This window comes from Lepidochelys olivacea (assembly GCF_965140295.1).
Source record: "Lepidochelys olivacea isolate rLepOli2 genome assembly, chromosome: 10".
Lineage (NCBI taxonomy): Eukaryota > Metazoa > Chordata > Testudines > Cheloniidae > Lepidochelys > Lepidochelys olivacea.
Genome location: NC_140420.1, coordinates 43,280,408 through 43,300,976, shown reverse-complemented (window position 1 = coordinate 43,300,976; position 20,569 = coordinate 43,280,408). Strand labels below are relative to the sequence as shown.

At 42.9% G+C, this 20,569-nt stretch overlaps 1 protein-coding gene across 2 annotated transcripts in view; it reads left to right on the top strand.

Moving 5' to 3' along the window:
- Window positions 1-280: 280 nt before the first annotated feature.
- ARIH1 (ariadne RBR E3 ubiquitin protein ligase 1) overlaps window positions 281-20,569 on the top strand; it is a 113,296-nt gene continuing 93,007 nt past the window's right edge. Inside the window, exon 1 of one of the 2 annotated variants that reach the window (XM_084642399.1) lies at window positions 281-835. In XM_084642399.1, coding sequence (XP_084498525.1) covers window positions 467-835 — 369 coding nt within the window. In that variant the 5' untranslated portion in view covers window positions 281-466. The remainder of the gene's footprint in view (window positions 836-20,569) is intronic. The other variant, XM_084642400.1, reaches the window with a different exon arrangement.

The window sequence follows — 20,569 nt, the reverse complement described above, 5'->3', positions numbered from 1 at the left end:
GCGGATATAATGAGAAGCTTGGCGGGGTTTCGCCACATCCAAGATGGTGTCCGTAACGGTGAAGAAACTAGTCGCAGGACCTTTCGCCACACTCAAGATGTCCACAACAACACTCAAGATGGCAGCCGTAACTGAAAGGAAACCCAGAGCTATGCCACGCCCAAGATCCGCAGTCGCAACACTGAGGAAGACCAGACCCCCACCCCCTCTGGCCTCACTCAAGATGGCGGCCGCGATGTGACAGCGCGCACGGCAGAGCCCCGCCAAATGTGCGTGCGTGCGTGCGTGCCGCGGCGCGCGGTGACGGAGCGGGTCCGCCGCGTCCCTTTGTTGGCTCAGCGGCGGCGGCGGCGCTGTGTGTTGTTGTCCCGCGGGCAGAGGCAGGCCGCGGCGCAGGAGCAGCCAGGAGCCCGCGCGGGGGGAGGGCGGAGGGTCGGCGCGGGCAGCCCCGGGCCGCCGCCTCGCCATGGACTCGGACGAGGGCTACAACTACGAGTTCGACGAGGACGAGGAGTGCAGCGAGGACAGCGGCGCCGAGGAGGACGAGGACGACGACGAGGAGGACGACGAGCCCGACGACGATAACCTGGACCTGGGCGAGGTGGAGCTGGTGGAGCCCGGGCTGGGCGTAGGAGGCGAGCGCGACGGGCTGCTGTGCGGGGAGACGGGCGGGCTGGGCCCCGGCGGCGGCAGCGGGCTGGGCGGCGGGCCGGGCCCCGGCGGGGGCGGCGGCGGCCACGAGCAGGAGGAGGACTATCGCTACGAGGTGCTGACGGCCGAGCAGATCCTGCAGCACATGGTGGAGTGTATCCGGGAGGTCAACGAGGTCATCCAGGTGCGGGCCGGGCCGGAGCGGGAGGGATCGGTGGCCCGGGGGACCCGCTCCTTAGCCGGGGGGTTTCTGGGGGCGGGGCGTGAAAGCAGCGGGCCCTCTTTTGGGGTGCTGACTGGGTGAGGGGCACACGGAATGGGGGCGGGTGGCAGGTTGGGGGGCGTTCTCCGGGGAGGGTGGTATGTGGGATGCACCCGCCGGGCTGGCGGGGATTGCCAAAGGCCAAATAATCTCTCTGCAGAATTATCAGTGAGGCGGGCGGTGATAACCTTTCTCTCACCCACAATAACGGCACAGGGGGCTGAATCCCCCCAGTAGCAGGGACTCTCTCTCTTCTCCCCCCACCCCCCCGGCGGAAAAATATCTTCTGCCACAGCTAATCTCTTTTGTCTCCAATGTCTGTACTATCAAACTAGCCTTTCAGTTGTGGACCACCTGATCTTTGTATCCTGAGCATCCTTGGATTTCAGCTTCAGGTTGGAATTTGGTGGGTGGAGGAATGAGGCTAAAATCATCCTTGGATTTCTCTAAGGGTTCAGCTCTACCTTGGTATAACAACCATTCCATACTTGATATCTCAAGAAACTTGTTGCTTGCCGTGTCTTAAGGGGGTTAAGAGAGCATTTTTTTCCTGGGTACCTGTCTGTCTGGTTTCTAAACATGTAGTAATTTATGAGCTAAAGTATGTGGTTGTCCGATCTCCTTCTGACTTCCGTTTAGCATTTTAGTAATCTAATTGAAGAGGGGATGGTAGCACATGCACAGAGGAGTGAGAGCATGATTGCTTCTACTAACTTAGTTAGAAAGTAAAATTTGGTTAAGAGGACAGGTTTCCTCAAATGCATGGTCTCCTGTTTGTGCATTTGGATTGTTTCTTTTAATGTAACTACTTTCTCAGGACTGGGTGAGCCCAATAACTGCCTCTTAAAAAAACCCCACCTCTAGTCAATTAACTGTGTTGGAGTTGAGGAAACTGAAGGCATTTTGTTTGTGTAATGGGCGTGTAGCTGAAAGTATGGGGGGAAATGGAAAAATAATCTTTACTTAAAATTTTTTTTAAAGATTTTTTTTTTTTTGTCCATCCAAAGAACTTGGTCTGTATAGACCAGTATACGTACCTTTTAGCTAACATTGCAAGATGCTTGTTCTTTCTGGTTGAGTCACTATTCACTTTATACAATAAAATGGAGATACATTTGCTACTCAACAGAATTATTTCCTTACATCCAGGTTTGTCACCCTCCATTTTTCCTGAGTGTATTTAGCAAGTTATGTAGTTAGTAAGTACATACAATGCGAATAATAAATGTGGCACTGACAGATAATTTTTTCTGCGTGTCTGGCTATAGGAAATTTAAAAAAAAATTAAAGAATATAATTGAGTGGTCTAAGTATTAAACTGTCTTCCAAACCAAACCTCTTGTATCAAAATCTTCTACATCAGAACACTAACAACTGAAAACATAGAAGGTGGTCTCTGTCTTATGTCAAGTTTCAGAGTAGCAGCCGTGTTAGTCTGTATTCGGAAAAAGAAAAGGAGTACTTGTGGTAACTTAGAGACTAACATTTATTTGAGCTTAAGCTTTCGTGAGCTATGAAGTGAGCTGTAGCTCATGAAAGCTTATGCTCAAATAAATTTGTTAGTCTCTAAGGTGCCACAAGTACTCCTTTTCTTTCTGTCTTGTGTTACCTTTGTAACAAAATGCAGCTTAAGCTATCATGCTTATGTTGGTACTGTACTATGCTGCATTAAATTATTAGGCCACTTTCAGCATGGTGCTTTGCCTAAGATATGACTCTGTATCACTAATGTAAAATTAAAAAACACTGACAACTTGAAACAGACTAGTCTTACTCTAGTTCAGTTGGGCTGAATGCATTCATAGTACCCAAGGTTTTGATTACAAATTAGTAAATGGTAGAAATTCTGGTGACTGTTAAAATGTTGTTCTTAATTGAAAGGGCTGCTTCATCTACTGCCTTCAGACAATATGACAATTTTTATACTGATGACTCATTACTTAGTCTCTCTTGATGCATTTTGTTGCATCTGAACCAGCTTCCTGACTGCTTCAAAGCAGTGACACAAATTTGCTTTACACAAGCCTATAAAGTCTCATATTAAGCTTAAGAGCAAGGCTATTGTATGTTATAAATCAGAGTTATTTTGACTATAATTTCTAATTTTTTTTGTTTAATTATAAGTTGTGTAGATGAGGCTTTGTGGGTGAACAGCAGTGACCATTAATTGATAGCATTATTATTCTAGAACCAGAGAAAAGGCAGCCATGCACTGTGCTTTTTGTACAGTTGTACATACTCACAGAGAGCTAAATCCTTCCCTGTAGTATCTCTGCCGTTCCAGTGCTGATTAGGATAGATGAAAATCATTTTTATTGGATATTTGTATTTAAGTACATCTTTATTTTAAAACTATTTACAATTAAATTTGAAATTGACAAACTTTCTATAATTTCTTAAAATGTAAATAAAAAAAATCAAGCAGTACATATTTGCTGCTGAACTTTTAAAGAGAGACTGCTGAACTGGTGGGGAAATCACTGGCTAAGCATCTGGAACCAAGAGTTGGTTATAGTGCTAAGCCACCTCTTGGCAGTATAGAATCATAGAATATCAGGGTTGAAAGGGACCTCAGGAGGTCATCTAGTCCAACCCCCTGCTCAAAGCAGGACCGATCCCCAGTTTTTGCCCCAGATCCCTAAATGGCCCCCTCAAGGATTGAACTCACAACCCTGGGTTTAGCAGGCCAATGCTCAAACCACTGAACTATCCCTCCCCCCTAAGTAGTAACCTCTTTTGCAGCTGCAGAGAGAATATTATCTTCATTTTAGTTTGTTCAAATAGTTCAGTTTAATGACTAGTTTATTCAAAGTTGAGAAGCCTATTGGGAGCTGAAGAAGCAGGAAAGCTTGTTTTAGTATTCTGATCTCTGAATAAAAACGGTGTGTGAGGAAGAGATCTACTAGTTCTAAACTCTAGGAGGACATTGTTTCAGGTAACCATGAGTTAAATACCCTAAGGACAGAATCCTTCCTTAGTTTAAATAAATCTGTTTTAAATACAAATCATGTTTTATCAACTTTTTTCTTATGTATGCGGTGCATTTAAGGTAGTTTTATTTAACTAATAAAACAGTTTTTAAATACTCCTTGCACATTTTAATTACAAGTTCCATCCAAATGCATTGTTACACAAATCACAAGTAAAAAGTTAATCTGTGTTAATATAAAAAGTTAAATAAATGTCATTCACCATTTTCTAACATAAATGCAAAAATTAAGAATCTGAATAAATGTTAGTTATATAAATGCATATAGATAGACTATATCTTCTGGTTAGGCAAAAAGTACCAAATATATTATAAAGGCTGTATTTAGCTGCAAATGTTTTAGTGGGTGTATCAATCAAAGAGAACCAACCTTTCTTTAGGAAAATAAAGTAGAAATGCAAAACAAAATTAAAATTGATGGTTTAAATAAGGTTTCCTGCTTGCTGATTTAAATCAGAGTGATATAAATCAGTCCTGATTCATTCCTGAGCAGTCAGCCAGTTGTACCAAGTGTGTATGTAAAGTGCTAGAGAAGTATTAAAGGGCCATTGAGGACTAGATTGAAAATTGAGCTTTTCTAGACTTGAACGTGAACCACTCAGCAGCTTCTCTGCCTCATTCATTAATTTCTAAGTCAAGGTCTTTTGTACATATCTTTCTTTTTTTAATATTGCCTCTTGGAGCAGTAGTAGTTTTGTGTGTGGTCACCTAGATTCCTGCAGTGGGCCTCTTGAGACAAGACATCCAGAGTTACTTAAAATTAAAACAAAAACAAAAAAAACCCCACACAACCCAAAAACAAAAAAAACCAGCCCATTGCTCTTATACATGAAAGATACCTTGATCTTTAATTACATTCATAGATTCCAAGGCTAGAAGGACCATTGTGGTCATCTAGTTTGGACAACACAGGCCATGAACTTCCCCAAAATAGATCCTAGAGCATGTAATAGTAGAGAGCATTAATTTCATTGGGGCTCCCCACAGGCATTATGGTCTGCCAGTTCAGAACAACTTGAGCCATTTTGCTGCTGTTATATATTTTTATGTCTGCAAGTCTTTTTTTGTTTAATGCACATGAGTTCAGAAATCAGTTTCAGTGCTTGGGTTAGAATAGTAACAAGTAAACTTTTGACCTAAAATCAGCTTAAGCACTAGAGGATATCAGAAGAGGGTATAAAATCTTCAGTTGTTGATTTGAATGCCCGTGGATTTAAAATCTGTTCATGGATAAATAAACTTAATTTGGTACTTATAAAAATATACAGTCAGGCTTTTTTTTTTTAAATTGCTCTTCCAGTGATTGCTATTATCTACTCCTCTGTTGCTGTTTGCTTTCTGATAAAAGATTCTAGTCTGCATTCTGTCTGTGGCATTCAACCAGAACTGCTGCTGTTTTAGGTTCAGTAAACCTTATTTAGGGTCACATAGTAGTACTTGCCCGGATCCTGCTGGAGATCTGTTGTTGCAGTCCCACTTGTTCCATCCAGTATTAGGTGTTTTGGCGTCTCTGTATCTTCATTCAGCTTACTGATAGTGTCCAATGTCAAGCAGTGGGTAAAATCATGTTTACAACTATTTTATAATGCATGGTAATTCGTATAATATTAAAGTGAGTTTTTTTATGCAGAGTTGCCCAATATCCAGGAAGTTTAGCATTATCTGGCAGTTTTACCAGAGTTAGTGAATATACCTGTGTCTGATCAGAATCTAGGTAGAAAAGTTAGACTGACTTTGTAGAATTTTTTGACTGAACAAACTTGTAGTTGTAGCAAAGGAAAAATACTAATTAAAGCTGGAAAAGCTACACATGGATGAACACAGGATCTGGCTGGTATAATTTTCATGTGCTAGCAGGTTCAGTGGGTCTTTGGCCATGTTAAAACATTTGTGAGAAAGCAGTTTATTACCTAGTAGTACTAATTTTCTTTTCTGTATGAATAAGATTGAAGTAAATTTACCTTCTCCAACCTCCCCCAATTTGCTTCCAAAGTAAAGCATAACAAGGTAAATCTTAAACAGGAACAGTTTATCATCAGATTTGATTTGGTCTGAGCCCATGCTGAAATTCTGATTTAACTGAAATAAAATTATAGGGCACAAGCATAGCAAACTAACTGAGAAGTCTCAAAATGTGATTGTAAACAGGGAATTTGTCATTGAGGAGGTGTGTTTATAGTGGGGTCACACTGGGATCTATTCTTGGCCCTGCTCTATTTAACATTTTTATTTGAAAACACCGAATCATTGCTGACAAAATTTGCAGGTGACTCAAATTGGGGGAATGGTGAATTATGAGGGACAGGTAACTGAGAGCAATCTGGATTGCTTGGTAAACTGCGTGGAAGAAAACAATGTTTTTAATATGGGTAAATGTATACATCTAGGAACAAAGACTGTATGCCATATTTACACGATGAGCGACTTTATCCTGGGAAGCAGTGACTCTGGAAAATATTTGGGGGTTGGTGTGTATAATCAGCTGAACATGAGCTCCTGGTACGATGCTGTGGCCAAAAGGGTTAATGCGATCCTTGGATGCATAAACAGGGGACTCTCCAGTAGGAGCGGAGAGATTATTTTACCTCTATATTTGGCACTGGTGCGACTGCTGTGGGAACGCTGTCCAGGACTAGTGTCTACAGTTCATAAAGGATGTTGATAAATTGGAGAGGCTTCAGAGAAGAGCTGTGAGAATGACCAAATGATTAGAAAACATGCCTTATAGTGATAGACTCAAGGAGCTCAATCTATTTAGTTTAAAAAAGAGGATTCTAGGGTGACTTGGTTAGTCTATAAATACCTCCATGAGGAACAAATATTTAATAATGGGCTCTTCTAGCAGAGAAAGGTATAACATGATCTAATGGCTGAAAGTTGAAGCTAGACAAAGTCAGACAGGAAATTACATACATTTTTTAAGAGTAGTTTACTAAGGATCATGGTGGATTCCCCATCAGTGACCATTTTTTAAATCAATATTGGATGTCTTTCTAAAAGAAATGATCTGGGAATTAATTTGGGGAAATTCCCTGGCCTGTTAGACAGAAAGTCAGAGTAGATGATCACAATGGTTCCTTCTGGCCTTTGAATCTATGGAAACTTAATTGCAAATTTCATAATGATAGAATTTGTCATGCTGTTGAAATGCTGACTGACTGTCATTTTTTTCTGAGGCTGGATACTCTACATTACATTAAAACTGGAGTGGCCAACTTGAGCCTGAGAAGGAGCCAGAATTTACCAATATACATTGCCAAAGAGCTACAGTAATACGTCAGCAGCCCCCCATCCATTCCCCTTCCCCGCTCCCAGCGCCACCCACCCACCGGCAGCCCCACCATTCAGCGCCTCCCCCGCCCTGCCTGCACCTCCTGATCAGCTGTTTCGTGGCATGCAGGAGGCTTTTTAGGGGGGAGGAGCGAGGGCATGGCAGGCTTAGGGGAGGGGACAGGAAGGGTTGGAGTGGGGGCAGGGCTTGTGGCAGAGCCAGGGATTGAGCAGTGAGCACCCCATGGCACATTGGAAAGTTGGCACCTGTAGCTCGAGCCCAAGAGTCGGTGCCCGTACAAGGAGCTAGTGCCTATACAAGGAGCCACATATTAACTTTTGAAGAGCCGCACATGGTCCCGGAGCCACAGGTTGGCCACCGCTGCATTAAAACATCACATAGTTTGCTTCATCAGCTCCCATCAGGAATGACCATACAATTCTAGGACCATTGTGGAGATGATTATCTTAAATTATATAAGTTCTTGGCCTAATGTCAGTGATTCGGCAATGTCTGTAAATTCTTGTTGACCTTTTAATCTGAAGATGGCTGTTTCCAGAACTATGTGCAACTTCTTTTTTACCACTAGAGTCTGGTGCAATAGAGCTAATGGAAACACTACCAAATTACTCTGAACTGCTGAAAACAACACATTTATTATATCTGTGTGCTTGCACAGACATAAGCAGAATTGCAGATGCTTGGTAATGTTTGCTACATATAGCACTCAGCATTTATGTTGCTAATATCTGATTAGAAACTCACTCGTCTTTTGAGGAAGAACTGTCAAGTGGGATGCAGCTAACACAAGGAGAAGACATGTGAATAAGCCACTTAAACTCATGCTGTTCCTGTCTGGAATTTTCAGCTAACCAATCTTTAAACCACAGGTCAGAATGTTATCTCTTATCTCAGAATCTGATTGTGTACTGCACTGAACCACTTTGCAAACCACTTTGGGTTTTGATCATCAAAATAAGCATTCAGTTTTCTTACATATTTTCCCCAAGGCTTTTGCAGAGTAACTTACTGGGCTGATTTTTAAATGAAGAAACATACACTGGGAGATATCTGAGACTTGATCCACTAACAGACAAGGCTTTCTTGTTAAAAGGGACACTTCTGATACAAGTGACTGTCTTGCCAAGTTTTTCTTCTGTCAAATCTTTATTAATAGGATTATGCCTGAATAAATGGTTCACTAACTATGTTAGTATTGAGGCTTTTCTGTATCAGGTCACTACTTCCAGCTTGACTCCATTTATTTGCATTCATGTTTTATTTTGCTCTTCTGTGAATAATACAGTTGTGAAAATTAAGCTTTAATCTTTTGATCCATATTTCTACTTATTTTGAAGTCTCAGTAGAATGGTTGGTTGGTAATGTGGATAATTAGTTTTGTTGTTATAGCTTTCTTCTTTTTTATTTTCAAGCAAAAGGCTTGTGTGACTTCAGTCTTTTCCCCATCTTGGTAAATAGGCTTTACTTGAGCCTCTGAATTATATCAGTAGTGCTGGTGCCAGTAGCGGAACTAGTCTTTTTCAGTCTTGGGACGGGTAAAGGTATTAAGAATATTTGACTAAAAATCCTAGGTGGCTGACATGGCAAAAATATTGCTCATGAAGAACCCACCAATATGTAAGGCAGGGGTGGCCAACCTGTGGCTCCAGGGCCACATGTGGCTCTTCAGAAGTTAATATGTGGCTCCTTGGACAGGCACCGACTCTTGGGCTAGAGCTACAGGCGCCAACTTTCCAATGTGCCCAGGGGGTGCTCACTGCTTAACCCCTGGCTCTGCCACAGGCTCTGCCCTTTCCCGCCCCCTGCCCTGAGCCTGTCATGCCCTTGCTCCTTTCCCACAAAGGGCCCCCTGCATGCCACGACACACCTGATCGGGAGGTGTGGGGAGGGAGGGGAAGGCGCTGATTGGCAGGGCTGCTGGTGGATGGGGGGTGCTGGGAGCAGGGGTGGGGGGAGCTGATGCAGGGCTGCTGACGTATTACTGTGGCTCTTTGGCAAAGTATATTGGTAAATTCTGGCTCCTTCTCAGGCTCAAGTTGGCCACCCCTGGTATAAGGGAAAAACTGTTGGGAGTCTGGCAGGGTTTCATAATTGCATAATTTGTAATTTGGTGCTCTGTCCTGCAAGATGCTGAGCATTCTGGCCCTGATTCAGTGAAGTGCTTAAGAATGTGCTTAGTTTTAAGCATCTGCTTAAGTGCTTTGCTGCATTGGGACGGAAAGCTCAGCACTATGCAGGATCCAGACCTAGTACAAAAATACCACTATTTCCTAAATTCTCAGTAGTTGAACAGATGAAATTGTAGTATATTTGACTGCTTGTAGTATTGGAAAAAATGGGTGCCTCCGTTAGGACCTCGTCCTGCTTCCATTAACATTAGCAAGTCTTGTTGATGTCTGTGGGGGGAGAGTCAGACACTTCCTGGATAAAAGCCTTCACACAGAGACGAAAAAATATCCAGGCTGCTCCTAAGTTACAATGCAGTGTTTGTTAAAAGTATTGAAGAACAGCTTTTTCAAGTACAGCACAAATGGGGCTGTGCAAATTCCTCAGAATGCTCTCTGGCTATAAAAGAGCTCTATTTAACTGCAAGTGTGAACCTATTGTTGCTTGGAAAAAGTGGTACTATAAAACAATGGTTTTCCTTAGATGTTCTGGTTAGTGCAGAATGTACTGATTTCTGGCCATGCGATTTATGAAATATCCTCAATGTTGACTAGACTCAGTATTGCTGGCAACACAGTCAAAACGTGTTGCCCACAGTAGGATTGATTTGCCAGTGGCTGCAGAAAATGCTGATACCATACTGGCTTGTATTAAAAATCTTATCTAACGTCAGAGATGGAATCTTGAAAATGTTAAGTACTCAAAACTGCCTGATGCTAGCATTCTAAGTAGAAATCTGTTGTAGGAATAGGCACATTTAAATCTAATGGGCATTATGTTCTGATCTGGCCTAGTAGCCTGTATGAGGTAAATTGTGACACCTTGGAGTCTGTCTTCTCAGTGAGTACTTAGCTTATAATGAAATATTGTTTGGGGCCCTAAGTATTGTGATGCTAGAAGGAAATGCTTTATTGAACTTCATGCTTCTGTCATATAGTGTTTATAAGGTGTTTCATTATAGCAGGAATGCATTGTGTTTCCCAGGAGCAGGGCAGCTTTCATTGTGACAAAGCTCTCCTGTAAGATCTGCTTCTTGTAATTATTGTGCAGGTTTAAAAATGATTATATGGTACTTGTTTGTTCAAATTGGTCAATTGGCTCACCTGTGAGTTAATTTCAGACATTTTCTATTGCATAAAATAGCTGTTCTTTGGAATTAAAGATTAATTTCTTACAGGATGGTTTAGACAAAACAGATCCTGCATCTTGGCAGGGGATTAGACTAGATGACACTTGTGGTTCCTTCTAACCGTGTGGTCCTATGATTCTATATATATTTTTGAATTCTTTTCTTTAGTAGGATAGGCAAGTCCACTATATTTGTACAAGTTTACATAGTAACCTGAACTTCAGAGTTAAGTGGCATGTTTGGCTAATGCCTTAGACTTCTGTCTCCAGCAGTGAGTTAAAATTCCAGCTCTGGTCATGAGTTTAAAAAAAAAATTTGCTGGTCTCATTCTTGCCCTTAGCATCATCTTGCAAAAATCATCACACATCAACAGGATTGTGGCAGCCTTCACTTAAGAAACCCAGGACTGTACTAGGAGGTTGACACAGGTCAGCACTTCACGTGTTGGAGATGCTTTCACGGTGCCTGAAAACGTTGCCTTGCTCTAGCTCCTGTTAAATGTTCCCCTCCGTGAGCACCAAAAGTCACAACTTAAAAAATAAGAGGATAGGTGAAACATAGTTAATATATAGCTAGGGCATTTAAATGAACTAGGGCTTGCCTACTAGTTTTCACCAGCTGAAAATGAAAGAACTTAACATGCCAAGCTATAATGTATTACTAAATGAGTGGCTCACTGTGTGCCACTGCCCAATTACAATTGAGACTGTAGTTTTCATGGAACTCTTAACTTGGAGCAATAGATGTTGTCTTGGACATAGCTTACCTGTTCAGAGGCATGAAACCATCGCTCAGGTTTTGATGCTTGCCACAAGTGAGGATCAGTTTGCTTTTGGTTTTAATCCTGTAGGAATTTTACTTTATTTTTATTTCCTATAAGAAACTTGGTGCTTTACCATATTTTATGGTATGGCAGTTATGTAAGGCAGCAATGATGTAAGGCAGTCATTGTGCGTCCCACTTGTGAATGTTTCACATCTTGCTCAGAGCTATATAGAGTGCAAAGTTAAGTCTGGTAATATGAAGCACTGACTTCTGATATGACAGCCAGTCTCTAGTTTTTGGTATAAGTTATACCTGGAAAACTACAGCATTTGTCTGAAGTGACACCATTAACTCAGATTAAAAGTAGCTTCGTAAACTGCATCTTCAAATCCCTTTGCCACTTGTACTTTTAAACTTTCCTATTCTGAAAAATGTTCCTCTTTCCCATTACTTAGTGAAAGAGCCATCTCAGTAGGAGAAACTGACTATGCAAAGTGGTGTCAGATGCATTAGAACAGGCTGGAGAAATTTTCTGTAATCTTTTACTTGTACCTTTGTGTTGTAACAACAGTGGGTTAAAAACTTCCATCCATAAATTATGTGTAGATTGTGCCTCTTAATGCAGAATATAATTTCTTGTTCTACTAGCCAAAGTGACTTCGTGACTGGTACAATTTAAAGCACAAGATGTAGAATCTCTGTGCATGTGCAAATACAGACTGTTGTTGGGTTTAAGTGTAGTTATACAATAGCATCTGGGTTTGCAAGAAAATTGCAGTCTCATTGGTTGTAAACTTACACAGAGGGACTGTAGATACTATGTACTACGAATGGCATATTTGAGCAGGGCCAGGATACCAATTCAAGTTTTATTCCATGTAGGTGAGTATTAAAAACAAAAACCCTGTACCAAGCTTATAGGGATGCTGGTGAAAGAGCATTATCAAAAAGAGGAAGTGTCTGACTCTGCTTTTGAAGTATTTTATTTCTGTTTTGTAGTCTGATATGAACATAATGGTTTGCCATTGAACACATTACTATTCTGGGCTTTTTTGGTTGAGAACACTGAGACGCCAAAGGTTTTGTTTGATTAGCATTTGGCTTCTTCACCTGCCACTCTTATTCCACACAACTTAATTTTTTGCTCTTGAGCTGTGAGCAAAGACAACAGTAATGTTTTTGATCGTTTCCCATGTCCACTCCATTCCAGTATAGTTCGTAATTTTCTGGAGTTCAGTGTAGTTTCCTAAGCACTTGAAATGCCCATACCTGGAATACAGACAGGTGACTTTCAAACGCTATCTTATTTACATGACATAGTTCAGAGTACTTATTCTCAGTATTCAAAATACTGTGTGCATGCAAGTATAATTAACTTATCGGAATACAATGGCTCAAGCAACTATTTGCACTTTCAATTTCTCACCGTTGGTGAACCTAGAGAAAACTTTGGCCAGTGTCTAAACTTGCAGCTATAAAACCATTTTTAAGTCCACATTTACATGCCTAACGCTGTGATTTTCAAAAGCATCAAGTGACTTAGGAAGAAGTCTTGGGACCTGTGCTCCTAAGCCACATAGATGCTTTTGAAAATCCCACCCTTAGTAGCCTAGCTTTAGGCACCTTTTTGTGAAAACTTTGACCACTACTTCAGAATCAGCGTGCACATCATGGTAACTTCTGGAAACACTAACCTTTTTGCCAGTCTCTGTTTTGAAGGCAGGGGCAACTGGTGCTACTATTTTGGGCAGCACTAGGGAGCAGATAGGCAGGGTTCCTGGCTGTTGAGAATTGGGACTCTGTCTGTAGTGAGGAATCCTCCCAAAGGACTAACTTATGAGCGAGGGAGTATCCCCATCTTAGTGCACATCTCTAGGAAAAGTGTGAAGTCAAACAAACTGAGCTGCTGGCATGCAGTGCTGCTGCACAGCCATGCCAGAGCTGTGTCCTTCCCCTGCTGCGAGGAGCTGCCACAGCAGTCCCACATTTTCCCTGGCAGCTGGGGCAGGCTCCAGTTTTCAGCAGCTGTGGGGGAAGATGAGGAATCCAAATACTGCCATTGGGTAGAGGAGCAGTTGAGGATTTTGCAGCCACTGACAGCAGGGGAAGTGACTGGTTCCTGACAGCAGTCTAGGAATATCTAAAGAGATCACCTGCTTTATACAAGGAGCACCTAACAAGAATTCTGCTCCTTAAGTTCTCTTGGCCCTTTTAGTGTTCCCCTACTGTACTCTGTGGCTTCATCCTGAAGCAGTGGAGTTCCCTCATCCCAGTTTTCAAGCAACGTCATTTGCATCTGTCCTAAACAAAAAACCTCATATCAAGAAAATGTTTTAACTTAGTCTTTACTATCTGGAGACCTTGGGAGCAGTGTGAGACTCTGGACCACTTTCCCCCAGACTATGTACTAGGGGTAACTGTGGCTTGAATGTGAAGGCTAGAGTGAAGCATCCAGTATGCAAGTGAGGAGCCTTTTGTACTAGCTGGCTCACTCCATCTCTAATTTCTTGGTCTGAGCTAGCCCACTCTAAGTATAAGAAACATCTTAAAAGCATGCCTTTGCCCTCAAGTATCAAATTTGAAGAAATGGGAGAGGGAGGGGACTGATGGCAACAGCAGCATGTGAAGCTGTTCAAAGCAAGGTGGGGGTCCAGCTAAATTGACTGACATGTCAAAGGAAGCCTTCTGCAACTGCACTAACCAGGGACTTTGATTTGGTCATTGGGATGTACGTTAATTTGAAAGCCTGGCTGTAGTTGGCAGCATTCTTCATCTGTTTCTTCAAGCCTTGGAAGCAGATAGTCATGTGTAAGGGAGCCAGGCTCTTACTTCTCCAGCAGGCTGAGCTGGGTGAATTAAAAGGTTCCTTGCTGAGCAAGGGGCAAAAAAAACCCCTCTTGCAGTTTTTACCTTTTGATGCACAACAAAAATGTGTGAGCAATTGGCTAAACTCACTCTGCAACTGCAGAACTACATGCCAACTGTCAAAATAACTTCTGTGTTTTATCTCTCAAGTATTTTAAATTTGGATCTGCCCCATCCCTTAGTTCAGGAGAATGTAGGAAGAGACTCTACTTCAAAAATTAAAATGAAACCGTCCCAAACCTTTCCACATTACATATTTGCTGTCTTCACTTATATCTGCTCAGTACCCTGAGAGGACAAATTTGACAGCTGTCAGTACTGCAGAGCCAAGATAGTTGCTGAAGAACTAAGCTGTTTTCTGCCTCATGCATCAATGAAATAGCCAGTGAAGTTAAATTCCAGAATGTTTAACGGTTATGATATGACACAAACACAGCTTTACTCTTGTTAGGTACTGGATAGATTTTTGTAGTGCTTGTAATTTAAGTCAAAACTTTATCTTTTTGTTTTAAACATGGAAAGTACAGATATAGGGCAATGGGAAATAATATAGCACACTAGGGTAGTGTTATGTCATGTCTACGCTAGGAGTGTTTTGCCAATTTAGGGTATACTGGTATCCTATAATGGCAAAGCACTCTTAGTGTATATACAGCTTGTGCTGGCAAATTTCAGCTCTCCCACCCCCCCAATGAAATAGCAGTGTCTATACTGGGGTTTTGATGACACAGCTGTCAGATTGCACCATCATTACCCCTGACTGATATGTCCGTGCCAGTAAAAGCACAAATAGAGGGGAAGGGAGGGTATTCTAATTTGAATACAAAAGGAAATGTAAATTTCCCCAGAATTACTCCTCAAACTCATCACTGTCAGTTGTCATGGTTTTCTGTGGGCATCCTGAGAGAGGTAGGCCTTTAGGAGGAACTTGAATGTTGTGAAGGTAGCTGAGTCCATGCCTTGTAGATGAGCTTGGGAAGGACATCCTTTGCATAGGGATGTGACATGGTATGGAGAGGCTCGTGTGAGAAGCTGACGGATGAATAGATAAGGCCAACATCACTAATGGTGCCAGAGGGTGATATGGAATGAGATGATAGTTGACATTCTGTTTCTTATGCATGCGCACACTTGAACAAGTCCGTTTAACAGATATCGCAATGGATTATTTCATTGACAGTATCATTCCTATGAATCCTTTAGATCCATGTGGTGAGAAATGGCAAAATACTTACAGGATTACAAGGAGGTTCTTAGTTCAAAGAATGTAACTTTCCTTCAAATTTTACTTTAGAGTCAGTTCGGTGCTCATGAAACTGAGGGATTACGGGCAGTTACTGATACGCTTCCCATTACAACTCTGCTTGTAACTTTTTAGCAAACCCTTGCTGTTCCAGTACTTAGGCATTTCAAGCATGGGATACCAAGCCGGACAAACTATGCATTCTGTTTGTGAGGTGAACATGCAAAGCTATGAAGCAACTACCTCAAGCTTGTGACCTAGAATAGGACTTGATCTTTGGGTTTGTGGCCTCTACATCACAGCATGTAAGTGCATGCGCGTGCCTGCCTTTTGGAGAATTGCTGCAAGGCTGTTCTAAAATCTTATATCACAGTTGATACCATTGCGGATTGCACCTATTCTCAACAGTAGAAAGCAAACATAAGCTACGTCCAGTGGAATTTACAAAATAAAGTGGGGAACAACATGAGAGAGCCAGAATAATCTGGAGAAATGAGGACTGACACTTCCAATATGCTGTTGTAGGGAGGAAGAGTAACTGGGTGAAATTTTCTCTTCATATTGATGTTCCATTTGAAGAAAGTCCACAATCTACAGTCCACTGAGGTACTTGTAGTAGTATGCTGAGGGGCTGGAGAGAATGATTTGAAGAAAGATTAGGAGTTAAATATATAAATCTTGGTTAAGAGACAGATAATATGTGGGGGGTGGGATTAGTGGAATCTGGAAGGGTTTATAGTGTGAAAGCAGGTGTAACTAGAACTAGTAGGACAAAACTGAAATTGAGGCTGAATGCTGCCTAATGAGATTGGACTCCTGGGCAGTCTCCAAAGGAAGTGTCAGAAGCCTAATTTCTTGATACGTTTTAAACCTAGACTGGACAAAATCCTAGGAAATATTTCAAAGGGTACAGTCCTGTATTGGCAGAGAAGGCCTGGATAACTTCATGTCTCCCATGATTCTATAAACTGTGAAGTTGTGATAGCATACAGAAACAGAGTGCAAGTTCTGAATGCATCTTTCAAAACTTAACCAAACTGGTATCAGGTCTGTCTTCAACTTAACTGTCCGCTTTCACTATGGTGGAAGAACTTAAAACTGCCTGGCAAGCATCTAGGACGGGGTGGGGAACCTTGTTTCTATCAGGGGCCACTGACCCACAGAGAAAAAAATCAGTTGTGGGCCACAAACACCCCCAGGGGGGAGGAGCGGAGCCTCGGGCTTCCCCTAGGCTCCAGGGTGGGGCCAGAAACAAGGGGGTTGAGGTGCGGGGTCTGGAAGGGAGTTGGGATGCAGGAGAGGGTTCTGGGCTGGGGCAGAGGGTTGGGGTGTGGGCTCTCGCCAGGCAGTGCTTACCTCAGGAGGCTCCTGGTCGGCAGTGCCGTGGGGCTAAGGCAGGCTCCCTGCCTCCCGGGGCTCTGTGCTGCTCCCTGAAGTGGCCGCCATGTCCAGCCCCTAGGTGGACGGTCCAGGAGAACTGCAGAGCCAGGGCTGGGGGTGTTGCATGGAGCTTCCCTGATTGCTTCTGCTCCTAGGGGCTGCAGGGACATGCTGGTCGCTTCTAGGAGCTGCGTGGAGCCAACCGGACTTTTAATGGCCTGGCAAACCTAGCTTCCCCCCTCAGTGGGTGGGATGAAATGAAGCAGTGGGCTGAATTTGGCCCGTGGGCTGAAGGTTCCCCACCCCAATCTAGGAAATGAGGGGTGGAACACTCCTGTACTATTACCATAAAGGTCTGCAGAACAAACCCACCCAAAGAGCCATAGTCAATGGCCAGAGCAGTTCACATATGAATTTAAGGACTTCTGGGTGGATTGAGTCAGTTTTTTCCATTTTTATGTTTAGATACAAACTAGCAAGGGGTTTTTGAAAGTTATTTTTCTGTGACAAATATACATAGGTTTTTTCTTATTTACATCTGAGCTTGTTTAGCTTTGAAGGATCTAACTTAATAATATAGTAAATAAATTTCCTTACCTGTATTGCTGATAACTGAAATTAATGCTGAATTGTAAAAATTCTGTGTGTGTACTCTTAGGTTCTTATATATTTCTGTCAACTTGGGCACAGGAAGTTGATGGTGCACAATAGAGGATGCAGCTCAGTTTGGGATAAGCTTTTCTGTTAACAGTTCAGTTAAATGAGGTTCATAGCCAAGACTGTCCTGTCAGAGGTGCTCTGTGTACCGTGGTCTAGATCTTGAGGGCTATTAGAAACATAAGACATTTTGCCCTTGGCTGGGAGTGTGATCTGAAAACTCCTTACTGTGTTGTTATAACTAGCCCTGGAGTCTCATTCTGGAAACTGGCTATGTAAATAGCTCACTATTTGAGTCTTGCTTCATTTTCTCCCTAGGTCTCTAGATTTCTGTTAATGCACTTTCTCACATTTTGCTGCTGCCTTTCTTTGGTTTTTGCCGTGGAACCTTCTGATGCCAACAATCCATCTTCCTGTAAATGTGCATGTTGCTTCCTTTGTGCATAATAAGGTTGAAGCAAATCTTGTCCTGCTTACCCCATGTCCTAGAAAGACTGACCTTGGAATGAATGTGGGTGTGTTGCAGCAGCCTTCTCTCTACCATTCTACCCCCCACCCCTGCAGCTTCCAGCTGTTGGGCAGCTGGGAGACCCCAGAGCTCCCAGCTGTGACGGGCGGTGGGGGTCCCCTAGAGCTTCTAGCCGCTGGGCAGCAGGGGGACTGCAGTTCCAGCCTCTGCGGGGGAACCGTGGACCTCTTTGTCACCGCAGGTGGTGTGGGGGAACGTGCAGTTACCCAGCTGCCACAGGCCTCTCCTGGAACTCCCAGCTGCTGCGGAGATGGGGGTGACGGAGCACCCTGGAGCGCCCAGCTGCTGCAGGTGCTGGATCCTCCTCCCTCTCTATTTTGTCGGGGATGTTTTTAGTAAAAGTCAGGAACAGGTCACGGGCTTCTGTGAATTTTTGGTTCTTGCCCGTGAGCTGCCCATGACTTCTACTAAAAATATCTGAAACAAAATCTTAGCCTTAGTCATAACAGAAGTTATTAAAACAAGTTGGATATGCCAAGATGCTGCATTGTTTTGTGGTGGTCTTCCTTGGATATCCGAGTGCTCCGTGGTTTGTCCCTCTCCAGTAATGGGCTTTTCATTCAGGCTAGCCACATCCGTAGTATCTAGTAAAATGGAGGTGGTGGTAATAGCAACTCTATGAAAGGAGGGCCTGATATTCATTCAGTGCCTAGTGACTGATTTGACCAGACACTGTCCAGGGAGCAGGTAGACTATGCAGTCTGGAATATGGCATCTTGAATCCCATTCAAAGTATGTTGGTGATAGCAGCACTTTTCCTTTACTATCCTCAGAGTACAAAAAATCCATGGAAACTTTCCCACTATTGCTGAGTGGAAGTAATCGAAGTAGTTCAGTGGGCAGGACAACATGCGTCCTGCTCCTTTTTCTCTTCCAAAAATTCTTGTATACCTCGACTGGCAGAGACAGCAGCATTGCCATCAGACATGGGCAAACAATGCCAGTCTCTTGAAATGTAGCTAGGACTGAATTAGGCAACCAACCCATTTCCAAGCTCATATGGGTGGGTGCCACATAGACTAGAGACCTCAGAGTAAGTGGTTCCAGCTGAAAAATACTGGTGTCTCAGCCAGATGAAAATGCAAGCCGTTGGAGTTCTTTACAAATTCAAATTATAGCTCTGACACTAGGCCATGTAGTTCATGGTACTATATAGTGCTAGCGAACAAGTAAGTAATGATCCAGAGGAGCATTGTAATGAACCATTATGTGACACTGTCAATTTGAAACACGAGTTTAGAAGATTTCCCCTTCCAAACTCAGTAGTTTCAGTAGTTTGCAATTTTTAAAGGTCTTGCCTTTTGTGTGAAACTCTCACAATCAGGATAATACGGACTATATGGGGAAGTAGTGAAATTGAATGCGCAAACTGTCAAATGCACAAAGTAAACAAGGAAAAAATTTTTTTTCCTAATCTTTCTTTTATAGGAATCTTTTTTCCCCTGTTTTTCTCCTTCAAAAAAAGGAGTAGTCTAGTAGAGAAACGTTACCCCTTATGTAAATGAAACTGCGAGATCCGCAGTTCTGAGGCTATGTCTACATTGGAACTTTGTCAGCAAAACTTTTGTCGTTCAGGGGTGTTAAAAACACACCCCGACGAACGACCAAAGTTTTACAGACAAAAAGCGCCTGTGTGAACAGTGCTTTGTCGGCAGGAGAGCACTCCTGCCAACAAAGCACTGTTCATTCGGGCGCTTTTCATCTGTAAAAGTTACTGCCACTCGTTGGGGGTAGAAGTTTTTTGTCGGCACGAGAGCTCTCTCCTGATGACAAACAGCAGTTACACTATGCGCCTTTTAGCGGCATAGCTGTAGCGGCACAGTTGTGTTGCTAAAAACAGCAGAGTGTAGACATAGCCTGAGATAGGTGGGCAGTATATCCAGAGGCTTTCCAGTTGCAAGATAATCAACAGGACACTTGCTGAAAACAATCTCCCCAATATATTGCATTTAGTACCTGAACACAAGGGCAGCACTTGTGAATGTGTGTTCATTCACTGTCAACCTGATGGATATCTGACTTAACAGATGCCTTGTCTCCAGTTTCTCTGCTACACAAATTAACTGTGATAAAGGACAAGAGGGGATATATCTGTCCTAGTGGCCCCAGAGTTGACCAGATTGTGATGGGGCATCTCATCTCAGATTGTGATGGGACAGTGTGGCTGTGCCTCCAAACTTGTGGATGGGTTGGCTAGTAAAAGGGAATGCATTCCAGTGCTGAATGGATTTCTTGAAAGTCTGTTGTGCATTGAGCTGCTGCATGTCCCATATCCCTAGGCCCTAGTGCTGTGTCCTGATGTTAATCTGCATCATATCCCTGATTATGGATACGCAGGGGCACTGTTTGGAACCTGATCCCCCATGCACCTTCTCCCCTGGGATCCAGGTTGTCTCGCAGAAGTGGGAGTCTTCAGTGCTGTCTGTATCAGAGGTGAAACAGCAGATGCCAAGGGCTGGGGAACATAAATAAAAATAAAGTCTCCAAGCAAATACAGGCAGACTTTATTCCCCATGTCACTTTTCACTGTGTGATCCCACATGGCTCCATCCTCCTTCTCAATTCTTGAATGATGTTTAACACTGACTCCCCCAGGATGCTGCTTTCTGGAGCCAGAATGTGATGGGACTGCTAGCAGCAA